At 36.8% G+C, this 24,715-nt stretch overlaps 1 protein-coding gene across 2 annotated transcripts in view; it reads left to right on the forward strand.

Annotated features, from left to right (window-relative positions):
* Positions 1-3,424: 3,424 nt before the first annotated feature.
* The window catches only part of Sppl2a (signal peptide peptidase like 2A), a 41,812-nt gene continuing 20,521 nt past the window's right edge, over positions 3,425-24,715 (forward strand). The window contains exons 1-7 of one of the 2 annotated variants that reach the window (XM_047542162.1): positions 3,535-3,638; positions 7,650-7,774; positions 17,589-17,708; positions 18,251-18,433; positions 18,879-18,968; positions 19,425-19,558; positions 22,537-22,688. In XM_047542162.1, the coding sequence (XP_047398118.1) occupies positions 17,658-17,708; positions 18,251-18,433; positions 18,879-18,968; positions 19,425-19,558; positions 22,537-22,688 (610 nt within the window). In that variant the 5' untranslated portion in view covers positions 3,535-3,638; positions 7,650-7,774; positions 17,589-17,657. Of the gene's footprint in view, positions 3,639-7,649; positions 7,775-17,588; positions 17,709-18,250; positions 18,434-18,878; positions 18,969-19,424; positions 19,559-22,536; positions 22,689-24,715 lie in introns of both variants that reach the window. The other variant, XM_047542160.1, reaches the window with a different exon arrangement.

Here is a 24,715-nt window from a genome sequence, read left to right on the forward strand (position 1 = left end):
TGCAGTCAGACATAAGGAAAAATGCTCTAAACCAAAGGTTCTCAAACTTTAGGGTACACTAAAATCACTTAGGGGACTTATTGAAACAGATTGCTGGGCCCTACTCCCAGAGTTTTTGATTGAGTAGGTCTGGGATCCAGCCCAAGAATGTGTTTCTTATAGTTCCTAGGTGATGCCAACGCTATTAGCAGGGACCTGGTCCAGAGGTCACAGAGCAGGAATGGACTTGGGCATCGGAATCCTTTAAAGTTCCCTATATGACTCTAATAAGTAGCTAAGATTAAGGATCACTGTTCTATACTAAAGTAATTATCCATTTGCCCAGGAAATTATTTGGGGCTTGTTACCAACTCTTCTTTAGTGTTCTTTGTGTAAAAAACACTGTTCAGTGCTAGCAAACAACAGGTTGTATGAATGATCTAGTGTGCAAGAGCAGGCTACTAAGTTTCAGCTCCTCCTCCTTGGCTGTCAACCTGGCAGTTTTCTCTTTAGTAAAACAGAGCCAATATTTCTTATTCATTTCCTAGAATATAGAAAGTTCCTGACAATAAATAATATCCCTTTTTATCATTGGAAAAAAATTCTATTAACTAAGTGTATTTACAAATCAAACTGATCTTTCTTTCTTTCTTTCTTTCTTTCTTTCTTTCTTTCTTTCTGTACTGGGGATTAAACCCAGGGGTGCTCTATCACTGAGCTACAGTGTAACCCTTTTAATTTATTCATTTTTTTATCTTGAGACAATGTCTTATTAAGTTGCTGAGGCTGGCCTCAAACTTGTGCTCTTCCTACCTCAGCCTCCCAAGTAGTGGGATTACAGGCATACACCAACATGTTGGCTCAAACTAATCTTTAACCTAATGATACATAAACTACAATTGGGTTTTTATACATAGTTTCCTTAGAGAAGAAAAATATTTACTAAAAAATTCCAGGTATCCTCTATCCTATATAATATTTGCAGGGAAATTGATGTGTAACAGAAGTATACTCTAAATAAACCTTAATAGCCTTTCCAGAAGTCAAGTCACCAAATGAGAACATTTTAGTGTTCCATTAACCCTTCCATTCTTCATTTCATCCCACATAGGGACTTTGACCAAGGAGGAAGCATTCTGATACAAAAATTACAACAAGCTGTGCTGACACTTTTGAGCAGTCTTCCATTTTTCTTTTCCTTCTCTATCTCATTCCTCCTTTTTTCTTTTAATTTTCAGAGTAACTTTATTCACATTAAAAATCATGACTTATTTATTTATTTACTTGTTTATTTATTGGTACTGGGGATTGAACTCAGTGATGCTTAACCACTGGGCTAAATACCTAGCTCTTTTTAATTTTATTATTTATTTCTATTTGGAGACAGGGTCTTGCTGAGTTGCTGGGATTTTAGGCATGCACCAATGTGCCTGTTATCATGACATTTTTACAACTAACATGTGAGGTAGGCAGAACAGGTATTGGTGTCAACTTTTTCCAAATGAAAATCCTATGCAAAGAGAGAGACTGCACAAGGAACTAGCCTATAACACAAACGAGTACAAAATTTTTACCAACAAAGGTGAAGGAAAATGTAGAGGGGGAAATCGGAGATCTTCAGATAGCCCCAGGAGTCACTTTAGAGACTCAGTAGGCAAAGGGCTACAAGAATAAACATTCCAGGAGGGAATATTTAGAGATGAAGTCATCTAGTTCATCACAGTCATTTTATAAAAGGGGAACTGTGTTTACCACCGGGAACCAGAAAGTGTGAAGAGTCCAAATGGACAGGCAGGTTTCCTGAGTTCTTGGCTCACTAAGCTTCATGCTAACCCAAGTAGCCATCAACCTACATTCATTTGCACTTCAGTATCACACAAGCACTTCAAACTCTAACCCAAAGGTATTTTGCCTCCTTCAGTCATCCCCTTCCTTTCTGTGCCATCCATCTCAATAGATGGCTGAGGGAAGAATCCTGGAAATCATCCCTCTTTCTTCTCCCACATCCTCTCAGTTACCAAAATCTGCTCCAGGTCTTTCAGATCCATCTTTTCCTCCACTCCTACATTTCTTCTGCCACACTCTCATATCAGATCCTCACTCTGCCCTGCCTCAGTTAAGTTTTTACAGTTGTCTAACAGGTCTCCCAGCTTCCACTTCTTGCCTTGTTTTAATCCATCTGCCACTCTGCCAAATCACAGAGAGCTTCCAAAATAGAAATTGTATGTCATTGCTCTATTTACTATCCATTTTCTCTCCACCACTCACAGTATGAAGCCTAAAATCCCAGGTAGTCCCAGGCTATTTGTGATTTAGCTTCTGCCCTCTTCTCACACTTCATCTTTCATCAGTCATAACTTCAGCCAAGCTTAAATTTTGTAGTTCCTCCAATACCACCTTCAGTTTTGACCCTACTGCTTCACTCTTCCTAGAAGTTCCCCCCTTCCTCTACCCTTTGCCTTACTAAAATTAACTCACCCTTCCAGACTCAGCTCAGGCTGGAATCTTTCCTGGTGCCCCATTTATACCTCCCTTTAATACTAACTTAACATCTTGTGCAAACAAAAGAGTCACTATGAAGTGTGTTTGCTCACACATCTGTGTTCCTCATGCTGGGAGATGGCAGGGACACTGTCCTAAGCAGTGTTTGGTATGAAAAGTTATCCAGTAAATATTTGAGGATTTACTATTTGCCAGATATTGTAGGTGTAAGGGATACAGTAGCCAAGTAAGGACACTCATTGCTATCAAGTGGTATGCAACATAATAAATGAATAAATAGATAAACAAAGGCATGTAAGAGAATGAAGAGTACTATGCAGAGAAATAAAATGTCATGATATGAAAGCTACTAAAAGGCTACTTCAGGTATGTCCGAAAGTTCCCTCTGGGGAAGTAACATTTGAGCTAAGTGAATGCCAAAAATCATGCATTCTGTGTTTTCGAGAGATGGGCATTCCAGAAAAAAAGAACTACTAGCTAGGGTCAGAAGGATCAAGGAAGGAAAGACAAAAAGAGGGTCTGGGGAGATAGCTCAGTTGGTAAAGTGCTTGCCTTGCAACAGAGCCCTGGGTTCGACCCCCAGTACCGCCAAAAAAAAAAAAGACCAAGAAGGACCATGTGACTTAGAACACGGAAAACACGGGAAAGTAGTTTAGATGGTAACTGAGAGGAAGGCCGGGCCAAAGAAGACTTTCTAGGTCAGAGTAGATTTTCCTGCTTTTGCTTTTGTGTTTTTGTTTGTACTACGGATGGGCCAATGAATTAAGAATGACCCGTAGATTGGGGGCTCCAGCACCTGGGTTTACTTCCAGGAGCAGAGACTTGAGAAAATCCCTTCGCTCTGCCGGGGGATTGGCAGGAGTGAGGGTCAGACAACTGGAAAGCGGCACGCCCAGACCCGCAGCGCGTGGCCCGCCAGCGCGGGCGCAGGGACTTCGAGCCCCACGCGGGGCTTTCCGCGTCTCCCGGGCGGGGCCGGAAGAGGAAGTCTGCGCTACTGTGGCGGCCCCGGCAGCAGCTGCGGGCCCGGCAGAGCCCCGCCACTGAGGCACCCGGAGCGACCCGGAGCCTGCGCGCCCACCAGTGTGATGGGGCCGCAGCGGAGACTGCCCGCTTCCGCCGCCGCCGCCTTGATCTGGGGCTTCCTGCTGCCGCTGGTAAGAAGGGCGGGCGGGCATCGTGCCTCCCCGGGGCGGGGCCGGGAGGGCAGGGGCGCCTTCCCTGCCCCCTCCGCCCTCCCCGCCTCCCCGCCGCCCCGCCGCCCCGCGGGGCCGCCGGGCCGCGCTCTGCGCTCTGCGCGCCGCGGCCTGGTCTGGCTCTCCGTTCCCCTCACCTGCCACGGCTCACTCCGTCCTTCCAGCCTCCTCTTCCCTCCAGCCTTCCTTCCCATCACCCGGTTCCCGTCCCGACGAAGTACCCCACCCCCAAAGATACCTGCGAATCCCTTACACGACGTTGACCGGGGTGCTTCTCTAGTTTTTCATCGTGTTGGCATTTTTTTTTTTTTTCAGTTGGCCTCAGGGTTTTATTGTCTGGCTCATCTTACCGCTTAGCAACCTCTTTCCCCTGAGAATAAAGGCCCCAGAACGTGTAGTGGTTCAAGGACTGCGTTTTAAATTAATTGCACTAATTCAGGTTATTTGGTTGGTTTGTTTTTAGTTTTTCCTTCCCCCTCTTAGTTCCAGCTTCGTCTTAGGGCTCATGTGATTTCCTTTGTGAGGGTTTGTTTAGTTTTGTGTTGTGATAGTAATGATTTAAAATGATTTTTAAAAGAACACACCAAAGTGAAATGCCTTTAGTGGTTTTCAATTGTCTGTTTTAAACGTGTGAAATGTCGGCTGAGAGAAGAAAAAAAAAAAAAAACCACTCAAATAAGTGCTCACAAGTTTGTTCTCATAATTACAGAAAAGTAATGTTTTAAAATTAAGCATCCCGTAATATAAGCTTCCGTGGGCGATTAGGAGGTCAGTGTTCAGAGTTTCAGTTTTGGTGCCTATTGACTTTCACTTAAGGCTTTTCAGGTTGGGAAGTTTTATAAGTGTTATTTATACAAAATTGGTATGTTAGTCTGTCTTGTTTTTTCCATTAGAATGTGTGACTTCTCTTGAGAGAGTATATTTTGTTTACTCCTGTTTAAAGGGTTAATAATTAGTGAATGTATTAAAAATGAAAGTGCTTTAACGCTTATTAAATTCTAAACCACTAAGTGTTAAATACCTTTGATGTATTCATAATTTGCTAGGTAACATTAGGAACACGAATGAATGTATAAAAATTGTGTCGATGGGGTGGAAAAATACAATGAAAAGTAACAAAGTAGCAGCCTTAGTCTCAGTTTTTGAGGTGTTTTTCTGTGTAATCAGACAGATGATACCTGTTCAAAGGATAGTAATCCAGATAGTATGTAAACACAACATATAACCTACATATAAAACTTAGCAAAGTGTTTTTGCACTCACTTTTATTTGAATTGTTTAAGCTGATTATATCTATATGTAGATATAATCTCACCTTCCCACCATTTTTACCCCATTTATACATTAGTTCTTCATAAACTCACATTGAAGTTCTTATTAAAAGCTCTGAACATCTCACCAGAAAAATATAAGGAGAATATTCACAATTTCATGGGCTTCACAAACCTAAAGGTTATCCCTATTCTAAATTGTAGCTAGCTTGCCTCTCCCACATTCTAGATTTTAGGCTTTTTAGATTGTACCTTTGTATCATGTCTCACCATATTAATCTGGGTTCTCTACTCTTCAGTCCCAGGGTAGTTGTGGGGAATAAGTAACATTGTTTTTTACCCCATAAGTATTTGGTGTTCATTTATTATATGCTATGCATTGTGCTAATGACTGTGAATAAATCTACAAAATCTTTAAACTGTGAAGGTCTTTTTCATTTCTAGCTTATTTTAAATTTTCTCTTTCTTGTTTATTTCTCTGTGAATTTATTTTCTTCTTGAACCTTCCTTCCTTCAATTCCCTGAGATGGTCTCTTTTCATTCCTTTTCATTTCATCAGCAGGAACTCTCCTTTCTTCTTATGAATAGCTAGTTGTTTTCCTCCAGCACTATCTGAAGTCTTTTACCATTTTCTCCCTGTAGCCCTTGTTTTTTTCTTTTCCCTAACTTTATAACTATAGATGGCTTGAGTTCATCCAAATTAATGATGCCAATTCAGTCATTTCATTTCTTCCTTCTAGGCTTTTGAAACTGGCACTACTTTCCCAACATCTTCATCTAGAACAGTGCGTAATTTTCAGAAACTGCTTCCACTTTTTTGTAGAAGAGGCAGAGGATTTAGTATTGAAAAAGTCTTTAAAGATCATTTAACCTGCCCTCCTCATCTTGTTGTCTTCATATTAGAGTGACCTCACTGTGTATTTTGAACTCAAGCCACAGCATATTTGGCTATTATTTTTTTGTTTGGTTTGGTTTGTTTGGTGGTCCTGGAGATTGAACCCAGGGCCTTGTATATACTAGGCATGTGCTCTCCCCTTTTTATTATACTGAAATAAGGTCTTGCTAAGTTGTCTGGCCTCAAACTTGCCATCCTCCTGCCTTAGTCTCCTGTGATGATAGGCGTTTCCTGGGATTACAGGCATAAGCCACCGCACCTGACTTTTATTCTAATGATTTTTAAACCTATTAAACCTTTAGGTCTAGAAATAAAAAGAGTGCCTGGTGGGTAGTTAATTCCATCTCGACCTTGCCATAATTTTATTTCATGCTTTTCCTTCCCTAGTTCAACCCACTCACCGCCAGTCCCAGCTATTAGACCTTTATTTCCCAATGTGGACCCAGTCACGCGGTACTTTTTCAGAGAGAACAAGTGATGTTTAATCTAGATCTGTTTTCTAAAATTGCTTCAAGTTTCTCTGAAGAACCTTAAGTATTTCTCATAATTTTTTAATCAAAGTTCTCTCCATTTTTTCTGTACTTCAAAGATTTTGATGTATTACATAGCTATTTGACTACTTAAATAAAATGATAATTAAGATCCCCAGAAGAAAATCTCTGAAAATTTATTCTTTTTGTATAATACCTCAACTCAAAGAATCTTAATTCTTTATTTTCTGTCATCTTCTCCCAACCTCCAGGGGAAAGGTGTATCTTGTTACTCAAGCAGTCGGAGACATGATGCTGTGCTATATAGTGTATTATGGCCCCTCCCAAATTCATATGCTGAAGCCCTAACCCCCAGTGTGAGGGTCCCTGGGTAGAACCCTCATGATAGGATTATTACACTTCTAAGAAGAAACCCCCTGGAGATTTTTCTCTCTCCTTCCATGTGAAGACGGACTGTGAAGGTGGCTATCTCCAAGCCAGGAAGAAAACCCACCCTAGAAACTAATCCTTCTGGCACCTTCATCTTACACTTTTAGCCTCCAAAACTGTGAAAAAAAAAAAAATAATTTTTGTTGTTTATGTAACCCTTCTATGGCGGTGTGTTATTGGACAGTGGTTAAAAGACAGCCTTTGATTAAAAGAGCCAAGAAACTGACTGAGCTATGTTCTAGTGTTTTGTGGAAGGTAGAACTTGGTGAGTGATAAAAATTAAACATTTACATGAGATTTCTAAGTAAAGTAATATAGAAACAGTTTGCTTCATCCAGATTTCTTACAGTAAAATATGAAAGGAGAGGTGAATTGAAGAAGAAATTGTTTACCAGGCTCAGTGGCATGTCTGTAATGCTAGCAACTCAGGAGACTGAGGCAGGAGGATCTTGAGCAACTCAGTAAAACCCTGTCTGTAAATAAAATACAAAATAGGGCTAGAGATGTGGCTCAGTGGTTGAGTGGTTGGTTTTTGTGGGTACTCCCCCCACACACAAAAAAAGAAATTGTTAAGCAAAATGGGACTAGAACTTGAAGATTTAGAAAAAATTTAGCCTATCCATATTTAAAAATGAGAAATCTGTTTCTTGAAAAAACATGATGTGGTTGAACACCATTTGATGAAGAGTTTATAGATTTATATAAGCAGAAATACTGCCAGTTTGAACTGAAGGGAATGGAGACAGGGGTGAAATGAAATATTTTGTATGACACGTCAGTGCAAAAGAGCTATTTGGCTATGAATGTGCTATTTTACCAGAAGAGGGAAAAATGAAACCGAAGGCTATTTAGAGATCATTAGAATCTACCACTTTGGTTTCAATAGGTCAGATGTCTTCTACCCAGAGTCTTTGGGGTGAATGACAGCCAATAGAGTCATGAGGTACCTGCATTAAGTCGTGAGGCAGTGCCCTGCAGAAGAAGTAGAGTCACCCTGGAGAGTCATGGAAGGTAGGATATGAAGCCCAAGGATTAATCTTGACCTCAAGACAAGAAAACTTGCCTTACTCAGTTTGGGACTTGGTCAATACCCATTACTACTTCCTTCCTTCCAGTTCTTTCCTTGTGAAATAAGAATTTCAATCCTATGCTGGTACCATCTTTTTATTCTAGAAACAAATTTCTCTGGTCTCACAGGTTCAAAGCGGGAGCAAAATTTTACCTTAGAATGTACCATACCTTGAGTCTTACCTGTATCTGATTTAGATTTAAAGAAAACTTCAGACTTTAGGCTTTAGAGTTGATGCTGGAATACATTAAATCTTTTGGGGCTATGGAGATGGAATGAACTTATTTTGTCTGTAAGAAGGACAAGAATTTGGTAGAGTTAGAGGTGAGTTGCTATTAACTGAATAATGTCCCTCAAAATTTGTATGTTGAAATCCTAACCCCCAGTGTAATCGTTATTTAGGGGTGGGGCCTTTGGGAGATAATTTGGTTTAGTTGAGGGTAGAACCTGAACCCTCATGACACAATTAATGCATTGATAAGAAGAAATACAGATAGTTTCTCTTCTCACTGTGAGGACCTTATGAGAAGATGACTGTCTATAGGCAAGAGAAAAACCTTCACCAGAAGCGGACTCTGCTGGAACTTTGATCTTAGAATTCCAACCTTCAGAACTGAGAAAACAAATTTCTGTTGTTTAAACCACCCAGTCTATGATATTTTATTATGGCAGCCTGAGCTGTCTGATTTTGTCACATTCCTCCTTTAAATTTCATGTTCTTCATAATTTTTCTTTTACCTTCCTGCTTCTGAGATGTCTGAATTTCCTCAGCCTATCGTCTGCTTTCTAATTCACTGATGACTGTGTATCAGTAGTGTGATACCTACATGTAAATCTCCTTTGAAATGGAAAATAATTCTGAAAAGGGTCAGGAAGATTATGACTTGTCCCAGATCATGTAAGTCCAAAAAAATGGGACTAGACCCAAGTCTTTCAACATTTTTTCCACTGAGTTATGCAGTTAGAATTTTTTTTCTAAGTCTATAGAACAAAAGGTTGATTTGATAAATTTTGCTTAAAAAAAAAAAAAAAAGGCAGAAGGATTGAGGATGTAGCTCAGTAGGGGACAACTTGCCTAACATGCGCAAGGCCCTAGGTTTGATCCCTGACACCATTAAAAAACAAACAAAAAACAATAAAAACACCTGAAATTGAATCTGTTTATGAAAAGTTAGACCAGAAAGTCTCCAGGTATAGCCCCTTCTACTAAGACTTAAAAAAAAGAAATAAAGAAAAAAAAAAAGTGTTTTATTACCTTTTGCCCAGAATTTGCCAAGGCTTCGTTATGACTTAAGAGTCTTAAATCTACTCTGATTTGTTCATTTATATTACTTACCTGGTCTTTTAGGCATTTAAATTTGTGTATTCTACTATAAATCCTAAATTCTGTAAAAGCTGACCTATACTTTTAGTAAGATTACTTGGGGAAAATCAGGAAGCAGGCTGGATCTTGGTAACTAGTAGAATATAACTCTATGAAAGAGGAACCTTACTTGACTCATTCCTTGCTGCCATATACTTCATGAACTGCAGAGTCTTGAATGAATGAATGACTACTTTGTCTCCTCCCCATATCCTAGTACCTCTTTAGCCTTTGCATTACATGTTTCAGATTCTCCAAATGCAAGAAATGATCCTGGCCCTACTTTTCCTATGGCCCACAGACTATTCTGATTCCCTGTAAATCTCTGATACCTTATCAACCTCTATTTAAGTAATTAAGATTATACCTAATAATCTGTGTGTCTGGGTCTGGTCACTTTCAGTGCATCATTTTTATAATCCTTGGATACTGGAAAAAGAACTGGAAACAACGTAAGTTGTCTAGATTACGTAAGTTTTTAAACAGGAAAGAGTAAATGATCAGAAGGTTATTTAGGCCTGATTTTAAAATATATGTCATTCAGACATACAGTCCCAAATCTACTTTTTCTTGCAGAGCTCCCTTTCAACTCTTTGTGTTGCTATTGACTTAAAATGAATGTCTGTGTAAGAGAGAACAATGTTCGTAAAGAATAGGATACTTCCTACGTTGAAAGAGTAATGGGTAAAATGATTGTTCCTCCTCTGTGTTTACTAATAATTATATTGCCATTTTATATATTCTTATTTAGAAAATAGGTTTTATTTGACATGAACTGGTTTTAATTTGAGACTGTGAGGGTAGTGGAACAGCTAATGCAGAGTGGGGCACTGGGACCCAGTGGTATGTACTGAGGAGTTCAGAATGAACACATGCAAGAAATAGGGAAGCAGGAGGCTGGGATTGTAGCTCAGTGGTAGAGCACATGCTTAAAATTAACATGCACAGGGTCCTGGTTTCAACCTCTAGCATAAGAAGAAAAAAAACATAATGGGGTAACTGTTTGCCAAAATATAAACTTTGGTTGTGCCAGCTGACTGCAGATGCAGTGTCTTTCATCTTTTGAAAAAATTCTTAAGAGCACCCTTGTACTGACTAGAAGACTAGTGACTTTCATTGCTATTCATGATGAAGTCTTTAACCATATACTTTAGACCAACATCAGAGCATCACCGGGAATCTTGTTAGAAATGCATAATCATGCTAGAGAGAAGCATGATTAAGACCTGCTGGATCAGAATGTATACTTTAATAAGAACATTGAAGTTCAGGAACCACTGATCTGTATAATAAACAGTAGGAAATTGCTACACAAATTGCTAAGCATAATCTTTAAGAAAAAAAGAGAAAACCATGCTTAACTAATCTGTATGGCTTTTGAGGAAATTAAATATTTACAGGGTTAAAGGTTAACATCTTAATATTATCAGGTGAAAATTGGCCAATGTGTAGAGTCCTGGAAGAGCTAAAAGATGGCATGGATAATGGAGTAGGGGGTATTATGTTAAATATTTAGCTAAAGAATTGTTTTTAATCTTCCCAATAAGAGTATTTCTTGATTTGTATTTCCTTTGGTAGCAGCTTTACTGAAATATAATTCACATACTTTACAGTTCACCTATGTAAAGTATATAATTCAGTGGTTATTTTTTAGTATATTCACAGGTGTTTACAACTATCACTGTAGCCAATTTTGGAACATTTCATCACCTCAAAAAAGAAACACAGTAGGTAGAGTACAAAGGCTGTTTAGGGCAGTTAAACTATTCAGCATAATGCTATAATGGTGGGTATGTGTCATTATATATTTGTCAAATCCCATAGAATGGATGTGTTAGTCAGCTTTCCATCACTGTGACAAAATACCTGAGAAAATCAACTTGTAAGGAGGAAAGATTTATTTGGGCCATGGTTTTAGAGATTTCAGTCCATGGTCATTTGACCCTGTTGCCTTTGAGCCTTGACAAGGAAGTACATCTTGGCAAAGACAACATGACAGAAGAAACTGCTCACCTCATGGTGGTCAGGAAGCAAAAAGAGAGGAAGGGGCCAGGATCCTTATATCTCCTTTAAGGTCATGCTCCCAGTGACCTAATGTTCTTCCACTAGACTCGACCTCCTAATAATGCCACAGATTGGCAACCAAGCCTATAGAATATGGATCTTTGGGGGACATTTAAGATCCAAACCACCCAGCAGCTCAGGAGACTGAGGCAGGAGGATCACAAGTTCAAGCCAGCCTCAGCAATTTAGCAAGGCCCTAAGCAACTTAACGAAATCCTGTCTCAAAATAAATTTAAAAAGCTAGAGATGTGGCTTAGTGGTTAAGCTCCCCTGTGTTCAATCCCTGGTACCTCCCCTGTCCCCCCCCAAAAAAAAAAAATCCAAATCATAAAATTCTGCCTCTGGTCTCCAAAGGTTCATGTCCCTGTCAACACAAAATGCATTTAGTTCATCTCCAGGAGTCCCCAGTCTTAAATGTTCCAGCATTGCTGAAAAGTTCAAATTCAAAATCTCCTGAGACTCAAGGCAAACTCTGAATCACCTACAGAAATTAGAAAGAAAGGTACATACTTCCAAGATACAGTGACACATATTCCACAGGGAAGAATAGGGTCATAGAAAGGAAGGGTTGGACTAAAGCAAAATGAAACCCCAGCAGGGAAATTATTAAATCCTGTAGGTCTATTTTCAGTACCTGGGGCACATAGTAGCACTACATGAGCTCTAAAGGACGTCGGCAGCCCAACCTCTGTGACCTTGCTGCCTGCAACCCACATAGTCTCTCTGTTGGGCTAGCTCTGCTCTCCAACTGTGGCTTCCCTTGGCAAGCATTCCACATTCCTGGTCTTTCTTACTTCCTGGATTCTCCATCTCAATCTTCAGCTTCCCTCTCACAACTTACCCTGTTAGGCTGGTTGCAGAGACTCTGGCTTCACTACACACTACCTAGCCTCCCAGCCTTTCCTCTGAAATTTCAGTGGAAGATTCTGGGACCCCATAACTCTTGGATTCCTCACACTAGCAAAACCAGCACCATTTGGGCAATAAATAACAAGGTCTGCTGCCAGTGGGAGCCTTACCTGAATTGTCTTGAACCATGGCTATAGCAGCCTCTGAAGTTCTAGCTACTGAACAAATGTCAAAGGTCTTGAATGCAAAAGGAATCCTGGGGAGACAGTTCCTTAGGTAGCCCTATGCAAACAGGGTACTCCAATGCCCACTTCTCAGGTTTAAGGTTTATACCTCTGAACCATGATGATGGTTTGGTTCTTGCTGATTTCTGAGATGCCCTCCAGGCATCTTTGCTATGCACATTCTTTGACTGCTTTTTAATGGCACTAAATCTCCACACAATTTTAAACACACTTGTATTCTGGCCAAACTTAACGTTTTTCAAATCTTTCTGCTCTGCTTTCTGCTCCCAATTCTCAATATGTATCTGACTAAAAGCAGCCAGTAATACCCATGGCACAGCCTGTAGTGCTATGCTGCTTTGAAAAATCCACAAGATTAATGAGTACATATACCTTAAACTGGGTCTTCCACAGAGACTTAGGGTATGGACAAAATGTAGACCAATTCTTTGTCAAAAGGTAACATAAATGACCTTTAGTCTAATTCCCAGTACAGTCCTCATTTCCATCTGAAACCTGAGCCTGGCCTTTACTGTGTACCTTCCTGTCAGCATTATGGTCATCTGAGCATTCACCAGAATTGCCTGTTAAGCTCAGTTTACAGTATTTTAGGCTTTCTGTGTCCCCCTTTTCCAAATTTTCCAGACAATTCCTGCAAACCAATTCCAAAGGCTTCTGAACCACATAATCAGGTATAGTTACACCAATGACCCCACTCAGCACCAGTTTTATGTGTTAGCTTTGCATAACTGTGACAGAAATACCTGAAAAAAAAATCAATTTATGAGAATGAAATAAATATTTCATTTATTTTGGCTTACAGTTTCAGAGTTTTCAGTCCATGATCACTTAGTCCTGTTGCCTTTAAGCCTGTGGCAAGGCAGTACACCATGACAAAGGGTGCATGGCAAAGGAATCTGCTCACCTCATTGTGGTCAGGAAGCAAAGAAAGAGGGAGATGAATGGACTGTGGTTCCAATATCTTCTTCAAGGCCATACTCCCACTGACCTAGCTTCTATCCATCTCCTAAAGATTTTACTATCTCCTTCTAGTAGGATAGGTTAGCAACCAAGCCTATAGCATATGAGTCTTGGGAGTCATTTAAGATCCAAATTATAACAATGGAAAACAGGGAGAGTGAACCCTAATGTAAAGTATGGACTTTGGGTGACAATGTATCATTGAAGATGTATCTATTGTAACAAATTACCTCTCTGATGGGAGGGATGTTTATAGTAGGGGAGGCTGTGTTTGTGTAGAATAAGGGCATATATGGAAATTCTGTACTTTATGTCCAATTTTGCTGTGAGCCTAAAACTAAATAATGTTATTTAACATAACCTTATTTAAAAAGAAAGAAACCCCATACCCTTTAGCTATCAGTCCCCTACCTTCCCATCCCATCAAGCCCTAAGTAACCGTAATCTTTTGTATTTCTTTTGCATTATACGAGTACTTAGCAAGATGCTAGATGTATTTTTAGTAATAATTATCCTTTACTAAGAGCTTAATATCTTCAAGTAATTGCATAATTTATCTTAATCCTTAATCCTTATGATAACTTTATGAAGTCCAGGTGTTTATTGTCATCTCAAAGCTGAGGATTTTGAAACTTAAGGTAGGTTAAATGACTTAACACAGAGCTAGTAAATGGCATTTTATCCTAGGATTCTAATTCTAAAACTCATAGTTTTTATTTTTATATTATAACATTATCTATCATGTTATAATATAACATCTACTGTAGTAGACTGAATTTTTAGAGCCATGCAATATATTTGAGAAATTTTACCAAGATATTTAAAGGTTTAGTGGAAATGCTCAAGTTGTATAGGCATGGTGATGCTCCACATTCAGTATTAACCATTCTAGAATTATTTATGTTTGTACTTTCATGTTTTATATTAGTCTTCCACTAAAATTTGTGTTTTGCCTTAGTAATTTCTATATCAATGAAATTTGCTTTTATCATTAATAGATTTTGTACACTTAAAGAAAAGATTATAATCCTGTGTAAAAATGTATCATGTTCAATTTTGGACATTTTTGTTCTTCCTTAGGTACTTCAGTTTTTTTTTTTTTTAATCCTCTAGATTTTTATATGTATAAAAATAATAATATTGTAGTTGTATAATAGGAGGTAGTATATTTTTAGCAGTATGGAAAAAATGTAATACAGTACATTTTAGAAAAGCTACAGAGCAGTATGTGTGGCTTGACCCTAATTTGTAAACAAATATATATGTATATATTTAGCTCAAATGTTCATATATAGTTTTGGAAAGCTACAAAAGAAACCCCTAAGAGTAAATGTGAGGATGAGAGGAAGAAACTTTGTATGTACCCCTTTGTTTTGTCTGAACATTATTCCTTTTATTAATTTCTCTTCCTCTAATCTCTAGGGTGTTTTGTTTTGTTTTGTTTTGTGGTGTTGGGGTGAACCCAGGGCCTTGCATAAGCTAGGCAGGTACTCTACCACCCAACCCTCTCCCTTGCCTTTGCCTTTGTTTTCCTCTCACTCCTTTCTTTTTATGTGTGTTTCTCCACATCTTTCTTTAGGTTCATATGTATGTGTATGTTTACATATTTATACATATATATATATATATATATACACACACACTCATGTATATAAAGGGACTTTTAGGGAAGTCATTATTTAAATAAAAATAGGATTGCATTGTAAATGTCTCTCTGGAACTTGCATTTCTTCCTATAGACATTATCTGTTTCTAGAGATAGATGTAGCTCTTTCCCTTAAGCTGCATACTATACATACTCTAATGTTGTAATCCCTTTGCTGGAGAAATTGTTGATTTTTTTTCCCTAAAATAAATAATATTGTAATGAATATCCTTATACATTCATCTGTGCATTTATTTATCTGTAGGCTATGACCCAGGATTCTATATATTAAAAGTTTTAATGGATGCTAATTATAAAAAGGTTATACCATTTCAGCAGCAGTATGCATGTTAAAACCCAGATCCTGATCTAAACACCTTTCCTCTCTAAAAGGAACTAGTGGAATTGCTATAGCAGATAAAGGACAAGGTCAGCCCAGGATGTCTTCTGCCAAATAAGCAAGAAATCCTGAAAAACAAATGAGGTCTAACTAAAAGAGGTTAGCTGACTAAATGTGGGGAGATTTGAATATCAAACAATTTTAATTATACTGCATTGAGTTTTTTAAAAAATGACTCTAGTGATACTGAACAAAAGTGATAGAGGGAGAAAGTAAAGCCCTTTTAAAAATAATATTGGGGCTGGGGAGATAGCTCAGTCGGTAGAGTGCTTGCCTTCTAAGCATAAGGCCCTGGGTTTGATCCCCAGCACCAAAAAAAAAAAAAAAAAAAATTTAAAAAAAATAATAATATTAAGGCCGGGTTCATTGTCGCCCATCTGTAATCTCAGCTATTTGGGAGACTAAGGCAGGTGGATTACAAGTTCGAGACCAGCTGTGGCAGCTTAGTGAGACCCTGTCTCAAAAAAAGAGCTGAAGATGTTAGTTCAGTAGCAGAGCAATTGCCTAGCACATGTGAGTTTCTGGATTTGGTCTCCAGTATTGTAAAAAAAAAAAGAAAAACAGAAGGAGAATACCAGTTCATGAATAGTAATGTTAAAATGCGTCATTTGCCATTTGCCACCCCTAGGATAATATATACAGTTTTCATGAGGCCCATCATGAATGCCAAAACCCTGGTGAAATGCTGTTGAACTCTTCACATGGAGCACAGATTGGTCACTTACCAGTCACAAAGGGAAAAAATATACTTTTGCATTATAGAAATACTGCAGTTACTGCCTTAACCTGATGATCAAACTCAGTATCACTAATGGTTGGAAATTCTGATGTTATGTACCATTTTTTTGAATGCAGTAAGAAATGCCCAATTCACTTATGAAATATTCTTTCCAAAAATATTTAATCTAAATCTAATCAACCGTCATGTATGTCTGCAGATATATATAGAATCATAGACAATTATATTGTATGACCTTAGGTAGGTTATATTAGTATCTCTGGTCTCAGAACCCTCACCTATAAATCAATGGCACTAAATCAGATAAATGTAAAATATAATTTGTTATATAATAAAAATAACATTGGTTCAGCTCATAACATTCATGGCCACCAAGTATATAGCTGAATAAAAACTCTTTTCCACATCTAATTACTCTGTGTAGTTTGATGATATGTCTTAGGAATTCCCTGTACTTGCTTAGATCCATAAGCAAATGAAGTCCAAGAATGCCAAAAAGTCCTCTAATCCAAACCGTTCAAGCAACAATTCAGGTAGGAGAGCATAGAGTAGAACATCTCTATTCTCATTAAGAATTTAGGTTGACTTATTTGAAATCCCAAGATCAAAAATGGCCAAATATCAGCAATTTCATATGATTTAACATATATGTGCTTTAATGGCAGAGGCTTAATGTATCATCTTTATTTGCTAAGCACTCTTTTTTCTTCCTTACGGTTTTGGAGAAACATTTGCTCACAGGAGGAGAGGAAGAATCTGTACTGATCCAACTTTGAAAGAATTGGTGATGTGGACTGATAATTCTAAACATTTTAGGATATTTCTTTATTTCATAATCTCTCTCACCCCTCATCCCTGTGTACTATAGTTATTCTTTTCAATCACTTTTAGCCTTTTCTTTCCGGTTAGTAGGAAATCAGACAAAAGGAAAGAAAATTATTCTGGCTCTTTTTTCCCCTTACTTTAAACTCTGGATTGGTCTTTTTGAATAGGTAGTTGCAGAATCTTGAAGACTTGAGTAAAGATAATTTACTCAAGTTTGAGCTGGTTCTCTTCTAAAGAGTACTTATAATAATGTACCGTTTTTTTTTTTTAAAGACTGATTACTAGTGGAATGCAGAAGACAAGATAGGTTGAGGGATTTTTAGTGAATTTAAAAAGTTTTCTTCTGTAAAACATGAACAATAAAGTAGTAACTCATAGGAGATTGGAGAGGAAGGTTTCAGGCTATGAGGGAGAATTGAAATTATTACATCATATCAAGAATCCTCCCTGAGATATGACTCATATAACCTATCTTCCTCAATGAGTGAGTTCTGGGCAAATGTAGATAGTTTCAATATTTTCAGCCTGTCTTTTTATTCCCTAAAACAAGAAGAAATAAATTCATTGGAAGACCTATCCTCTTAGAGAAATGTGGTGAAATGTATGTAAATAGTGTTATTAAAAGCTCAGTTATTGCCAGTGTGAAAGTTATTATTTGTGTCCTAGACAGCTGCCCAGGAAGCAATCCTGCATGCATCTGGAAATGGCACACATTTACCATCTAAAGACTACTGCATGCTATATAACCCTCATTGGACAGTGCTTCCAAGTACCCTAGGAAATGCAGTAAGTAAATCACAGTTACTTTTTATTCATAAAAATAAAACTATCGGGCTGGGGATATAGCTCAATTAGTAGAGTGCTTGCCTCGCAAGCACAAGGCCCTGGGTTCAATCCCCAGCACGGCAAAAATAAGTAAATAAATAAATAAATAAATAAAACTATTAATAAAACTGAGAATGAGTGGTAATTATATTTTAGTGTTGAAATAATTTGATATGAGGTCATTATTAATATTATTTTATTGCCTTTGCTCGGTGTTTTTCTCTCTATAGGAGAAGCAAGTTGTGTAATTTAAAAATACCTCCAAACCTTGTTGTTTGTCATAAAATATTTCTAATTAAGAAGAGCACTATTTTTGGTTTTGGTGCTGAGGATGGAATTTAAGACCTCATGCATGCTGAGCATGTGATCTACATCACTAAGCTGTACTCCCAGTGCTTAAAAGAACACTGAATTAAACTAACACTGATGCCTATCACTGAATGCATGAATGCTTGTAGGTGATATGTAATATTTATCATGTTAAAGACATTTCTTGTTTTCAGACTTCCATTAGTTTGCTGAATCTGACTACCACACCGCTGTGCAGCTTTTCTGATATTCCGCCTGGTGGCCTAAAGAACAAAGCAGTTGTGGTACAATGGGGATCCTGCTATTTACTTGAAAAAGCCAGAATTGCACAGAATGGAGGTGCTGAAGCATTGTTGGTTGCCAATAACAGTGTCCTAGTAAGTTGTAAAACTATGGCTTCTTTTGTCATGATATGAAATTTTCCAGGTTAATTAACTTATTTTTGGTCTGGTTTAGGGGCTGAGTTATAAATAATCTGATGGTAGGATTCTTTGTCAATAAACATTTGGGATCTGATAGGCACTTATTTGGAAAGTTTTGTAGTTTTTGTTCTGTTCTTAGAGTAGAAAAGACATTGTTAGGAATGCATGTGTTATGTGAGTATGCGAGTATGATCATATGCAGATATATAGTATATCTCAGCTTAAGTTCATGTTAAAAAAATTCATTCTATTTTGAGAACTCATATTAAGAATTTCCAAACTTCATTTTATAGCTAAAGAAAGACATAATATTTACACTTAATAGAATAGTTTGTGTTACTTTTATTCTGTAAATATATTATTAGTTAATAAGTTTTCATAATATATATTTTTCTTTTAGTTTCCTCCCTCAGGGAACAGGTCTGAATTTCATGATGTGAAAATACTGATTGCCTTTATAAGCCAAAAAGACTTTAAAGATATGAAACAGGTACATTAGTAATTATATAGTAGATGAAATTTATAAACAGTATAACTCTTTGATCACTGATACTTAATTTTGATTATTATCTATTGTTCATTTGCTAACAAGAAGCTTAAAGGCCTATGAAGTCTTTATTTGGGAAGTACTCACCTCTCATTTGGTTCAAAGTGTCTCAAAGGCTGAATTTTACAAAGAATGTTTATTTGAGTTCTTTTAAAATCTCTTATGTCATTTTTTATAACTTAAATTTTAAGTCCTTGAACAAAATGTGATTATATGAAACATTGCACTTTCGAGATTTTATAAACCAAAGTATATGCTCATATCTTTGACTAGAAAATATATTATGTTGTCTAGTCTTTTTGACTGGTGTATAGTGTCCATTCCAAAGTAAATGTGGAATATAGCTGCTATACTCCATAATAGAATTTCTGTGTTTTAAATGTCATTTTTGCCTTTCAGACATTTGGACGTGACATTACAGTAAAAATGTATTCTCCATTGTCACCTAACTTTGACTATACTATGGTGGTTATTTTTGTAATTGCTGTATTCACTGTGGCATTAGGAGGATACTGGAGTGGACTAATTGAATTGTAAGTTTGATTAAACTTTTATGTTATGTGGTAAATGACTTAAAATATTATAATCATTTTATTTTATCATATAATGACATTTAAATTCTTTCCCTGACTTCAGAACATAGTGACAGTAAGACCAGATCATTGTTTGTCCTTGTATAAGTCATATAAAGTTTTCACTGAGAAGAGAGTCATAGGTTCCTCTGACTCTTTTGTTGAAAAGGAAACATTAAAGTCACATCAAAAACCCTCTTTTGGAAAGTACTTACCTTTCATTTGGCACAAAGTATCTCAATTCTTTTCTTTTTTAATTTCTTTTAGAGTTGATAGACCTTTATTTTATTCATTTATTTATATATGGTGCTGAGAATCAAACCCAGTGCCTCACACATGCTAGGCAAGTGCTCTACCACTGAGCCACAATCCCAGCCCCAGTATTTGAATTCCTTTTTTTTTTTTTTTTTTTGTGGTACTGGGGATCAAACTCAGGGCCTTGTGCTTGCAAGGCAAGCACTCTACCAGCTGAGCTATATCCCCAGCCCTTGAATTCTTGACATTCACGAAGGATGTTCATTTGTTTTGAACTGTGTTAAAATCTCCTGTGTGATGTCTTCTCTCATGCCTTGTGTTTTTTTTGTGGGGGTGGGCGGTACTGGGGTTTGAACTCAGGGGCTCGACCCCTGAGCCACATCCCTAGTCCTTTTTCGTATTTTATTTGAAGAAAGGGTCTCACTGAGTTACTTAGCTCTTTACCTTTTCTGAGGCTGGCTTTGAACTCCCAATCCTCCTGACTCAGCCTCCTAAGCTGCTAGGATTACAGGCGTGTACCACCACCATGCCTGGCATATATATTTAATTCTCTCTCAGGAAAGGTGATTAATGTGCCTGTTTTCACTGAAGGCAAGTAAGCAAGAGAACTTTTTCAGCTAATCCTGCCTGAGTCATCAACAGTGTGGCTTCATCATTCTGCTTAATGCTTTAGGAATTCTAAGGATATTAGGCATGTAGAAATTCCAAACATACATAAAATTTGGATTTTCCTATTTATTAGTAACCTAAACACAATCTTCGTACAGTGTTTGTATCTTTGGCTCTCTGTTAAAACAGGCGATACAGTATAGAAGGATCAGTTCATGTTTGTGACTCTGAATGAAAAACTATGCTTAGAGCATATTATTTTATGTATGAAGGACAATATTTTTTTTCCAAATTGGTCTATACAGGTTTTGTTAAAAAGGGCTTATTTGTAACTACATGAAGCTGAGCTTATTTGCGATATCTTAAATATTAAAATTTGATTGATTTATATTGAGGGAAATCTTAGAGTTTAACAAGCTTGGTTCCTGAAGTGTTGAGCTTTAAATATTTTATATACTTGGAAAGTTTGTTTCAACATATATCAGTCACATTTTTAATGTGAGTAAGCATGGTTATTTTTTTCATTACTTATCTTTATAAAGCACAGTATGTAATATTTCTAAGCCTCTAAAATCATCTTCCATATTGTTTGATGAAACTTTATAATTTTCCAAAAGCTACTGATTGATCAAAAATGTTTTACTATTTTATATAGATTCCCATTGTACTTCCATTACTATTAATTTTTTTTCTTTTCTAGAGTAATATTTTTCAAACTGTAAAATGCATGCTGTCTATTGAATATCATTTTAAAAGAGAATAAGGCTTAGGGAAGGGAAAATTTACCAGAACAGGACCACATAAAAATTACTCTGCCAAATGAAAGATGTACCTTATGCAAAAAGGAAAGATGCCTTAGTTCCATAGAAAGACTTTTATCAAACCAAGCACTGTGGTGCATATCTGTGGTCCCAGCTACTTAGAAGTCAGAGACAGGAGGATCACAAGTTCAAGGCCAACCTGGGCAACTTAGAACCTGCCCCTCTCCCCAAAAAAGAAAAGAACAGAACTGGGGGTGTAGTTTAATGGTAGAGCACTTGCCTAGTCTTGGGTACTAACCCCAACACTACCAAAAAAACCAAAAAGAAAGACTTTTAGCAAAGACTTTTATTACAATAAGATCATGATACTCAAGTTGAGGTTGATTCAATAAATGATACTTGACAAATGACACTCCATTGCTCAACAAATGGTACTTGCTGCTCTTTTTTCTTTGTCTCTGCCTTTTAATAGCTTTATGACCCAGCAGGGTTATTGGGAGAATTAGAGATAATTAAATAAAGATAGGATAAAACTATTCTTTTAAATTCTTCATAATACATTGATAAGCACAGAATAGGTATAATGTAAATACTGAGTTGATTGATAGAACAATTTAGTACTTAAATTCAGAGAGGCCAATTTTAGAAGTACTTTACTATCTATACGTTGATAATAGCATTGGTTGTAATTTGAAATTTATTATCTCAATATAGTTTCCAAATTAGCTTATATAAACATTCATAAATTTGTTTTATTAATTCATTTTAGTTACATATAATATTAGGGTTTATTTTGACGTAATTAGACAAGCATGAACTATAATTTGCTCTAATCCAGTCCCCTGTATTTACCCCTTCCCTGTCATCATCCTTTCCCCTATTCCCTTACCTCTACTCTACTGATCTTTTTTCTATGTATTTATAGTTTTTTTAATGCCTTGTAGATACACATGAAGGTGAGATTCTCTGTGTTGTGTTCATATATGTACATTAGAAAGTTAGGTGAGATTATTCCACTATTCTTCCCTTTTCCCATTCTTCCTTTATCCACCTCAATGCCCTTCCTCTACTCCACTGTATCCCCAAATATTAATTTGTTTATATAATAAATTATCATCTGTTTTAACAGTTTGCCTGGTGGGGTAGGGAGGAGGACTGCTGTTTCAAAAGTTAGTGGTTAAGAACAGATTATCTCTGGAGGGTAGAATTATGTTGGGGTTTTTATAATCAGAATCAAAATTAAATTGGTGTTAGAACTTTAAAATAATTGTACTTGGTAGAACTCTCCTGAAGTTCCTATGTGTGTTTATGCAGGGAAAACTTGAAGGCAGTGACAAACACTGAAGATAAAGAAATGAGGAAAAAGAGGGAAGAATATTTAACTATCAATCCTCTTACAGTTGTAATATTTGTGGTCATCTGTTGTGTTATGATGGTCTTGCTTTATTTTTTCTACAAATGGTTGGGTAAGAAATCATTTTATGTTTGCTATTTTTAGCATACACTATTTTCATGGATTTTGCCTGATTAATCTGTTTGTTTAAAGCATTTTATCTGGAAAACATAAGTAAATAATTTGGATAAATTTCCAAAAGTGCTAGGTCTCTATTAGTCTGAGATAAGAATACTTGTTCATAGATAACCTGAAAGAATTGCTATGGTTCCTGAATTTCCCTCTCTGCAGATTAAAGATGATAGCCCATTATCTAAATTGCAGACTAAGAATTTCATGTTGTCTCTATTTAGCTACATGAAATAAAAGATTATTTAAATTACTGATTTATTGCCTCTGCTTACTCCCAAGGTATAGTTTATTCTTTTTTCAGTTTGCAAATCAAGATGTTGTATTGCTTGGATTTTGTTTTACTTGTACTGGCAGTTAGGATCATACCATATATGAAGATATAGACATACTTGCCTATGGTCTAGAAAGTAAATGGTACTCTTTTTCCTTTAAGAAGGCAGGGCTAGAAACTGTATGAAGTGGCTTGCTCTTTCCCTAGACAAATCTTATTAGTGGTCTGACAGGGTGGAAATTTGCCATTTCTGGCCATACAGATAGGAGGGAGACCAGGAGTAAGGGGAGTGTGCCTGATGAGAACTAGCAAAAACCCTTGTAAAAACCATTAAATGCTTATTTGGAAAACATTAGCATAAATTTCTGGGCTGGAAAACTGAGGCCTTAGTATTGATTTTAGTTTATTGTTCAGTTACTCCTGATCTGTGGCAACAATTTGAAAATTAGGACAGACGTGGTGGCACACACCTGTAATACCAGCAACTCTGGAGGCTGAGGCAGAAAGATCACAAATTTGAGGCCAGTCTGAGCAACTTAGTGAGACTCTGTCTCAAAATAAAAAAATAAAAAAAACTGGGGATATGACTCGGTGGTTAAACACCCCTGGGTTCAATTACCAATTTTAAAAAAAAGCAAAACTAGTCTGGTAGCGTGTATTTCCAATTCTGTAAAAAAAAAAAATCATTCTCAGTATCACTCATTTCAATCTGTTACTGAGAGATTGAGTACTAAAATTATTTTTATGTTATGTTGAGATTGAGTAGCTGATTTTAGTAATCTTATACCTGACCTTCAATTTTTAATCTTTGACCCTCAGTTGATATGTCAATGGTCTTTGACAGGAAAGAAGTCCTCTATACTATCCTAAAGCACATTTTAATTTTTGGTAAGAAATTTTCTTGGGACTGGGATTGTAGCTCAGTGGTAGAGTGCTTGCCTAGCATATGCAATGCACTGGGTTCAATTCTCAGCACCACATATAAATAAGTAAAATAAAGGCCCATTGACAACGAAAAAATATTTTAAAAAAAGATATTTTCTTAAACTCATTGCTATTTAAAAAGTTGACCCTGTTTATTAATGTAGTTTCTGATATTCAATTTTATAGTTACTCCAAGACACAGGATTTAATTATGACTTTGGCAGTACCATGTATCATGATGTTGTAAGATTTTGTTTACCTCAGTAATTATTCCTTATGGCCAAAATTGCTGCCATTTCTTAATATATTAACTAATGGGGTTGTACTAAATTGCTAAGGCTGCCCTTGTCATTTTATTATTAAAACATTGCACTCGAAGATGAGTATGTTAACCAAACTCTTCCTTATGCTTAATCATTTTCTAAGATATAGTACAATATTGAATGAGGCACTCAAACTCTTGGTGCCTCAAGAAACATAATTTTCACCATTGTGTTAAAGTTGGGGATTAGGCAGTTTTGATAGATGACTTAACCAAAATCAGGTTGGCAGTCTTATCTTCCTGCTCACATTACCACACATAACCAATAATAAAAATAATAGCACATAAAATTTATTATGTACTAGATAGTATTCTAAGCACTTCATATATATTAATTTATCAAATTCTCACAATAATACCAAAATACATTTATTATATTTTATATTTCAGACATGAGAATCAAGGGACTAAAAAAGTTATTTAACCAGCATCACCAGTCAGAAAGTGGCTA

The sequence above is a fragment of the Sciurus carolinensis genome, chromosome 2, assembly GCF_902686445.1.
Source record: "Sciurus carolinensis chromosome 2, mSciCar1.2, whole genome shotgun sequence".
Taxonomy (NCBI): Eukaryota; Metazoa; Chordata; class Mammalia; order Rodentia; family Sciuridae; genus Sciurus; species Sciurus carolinensis.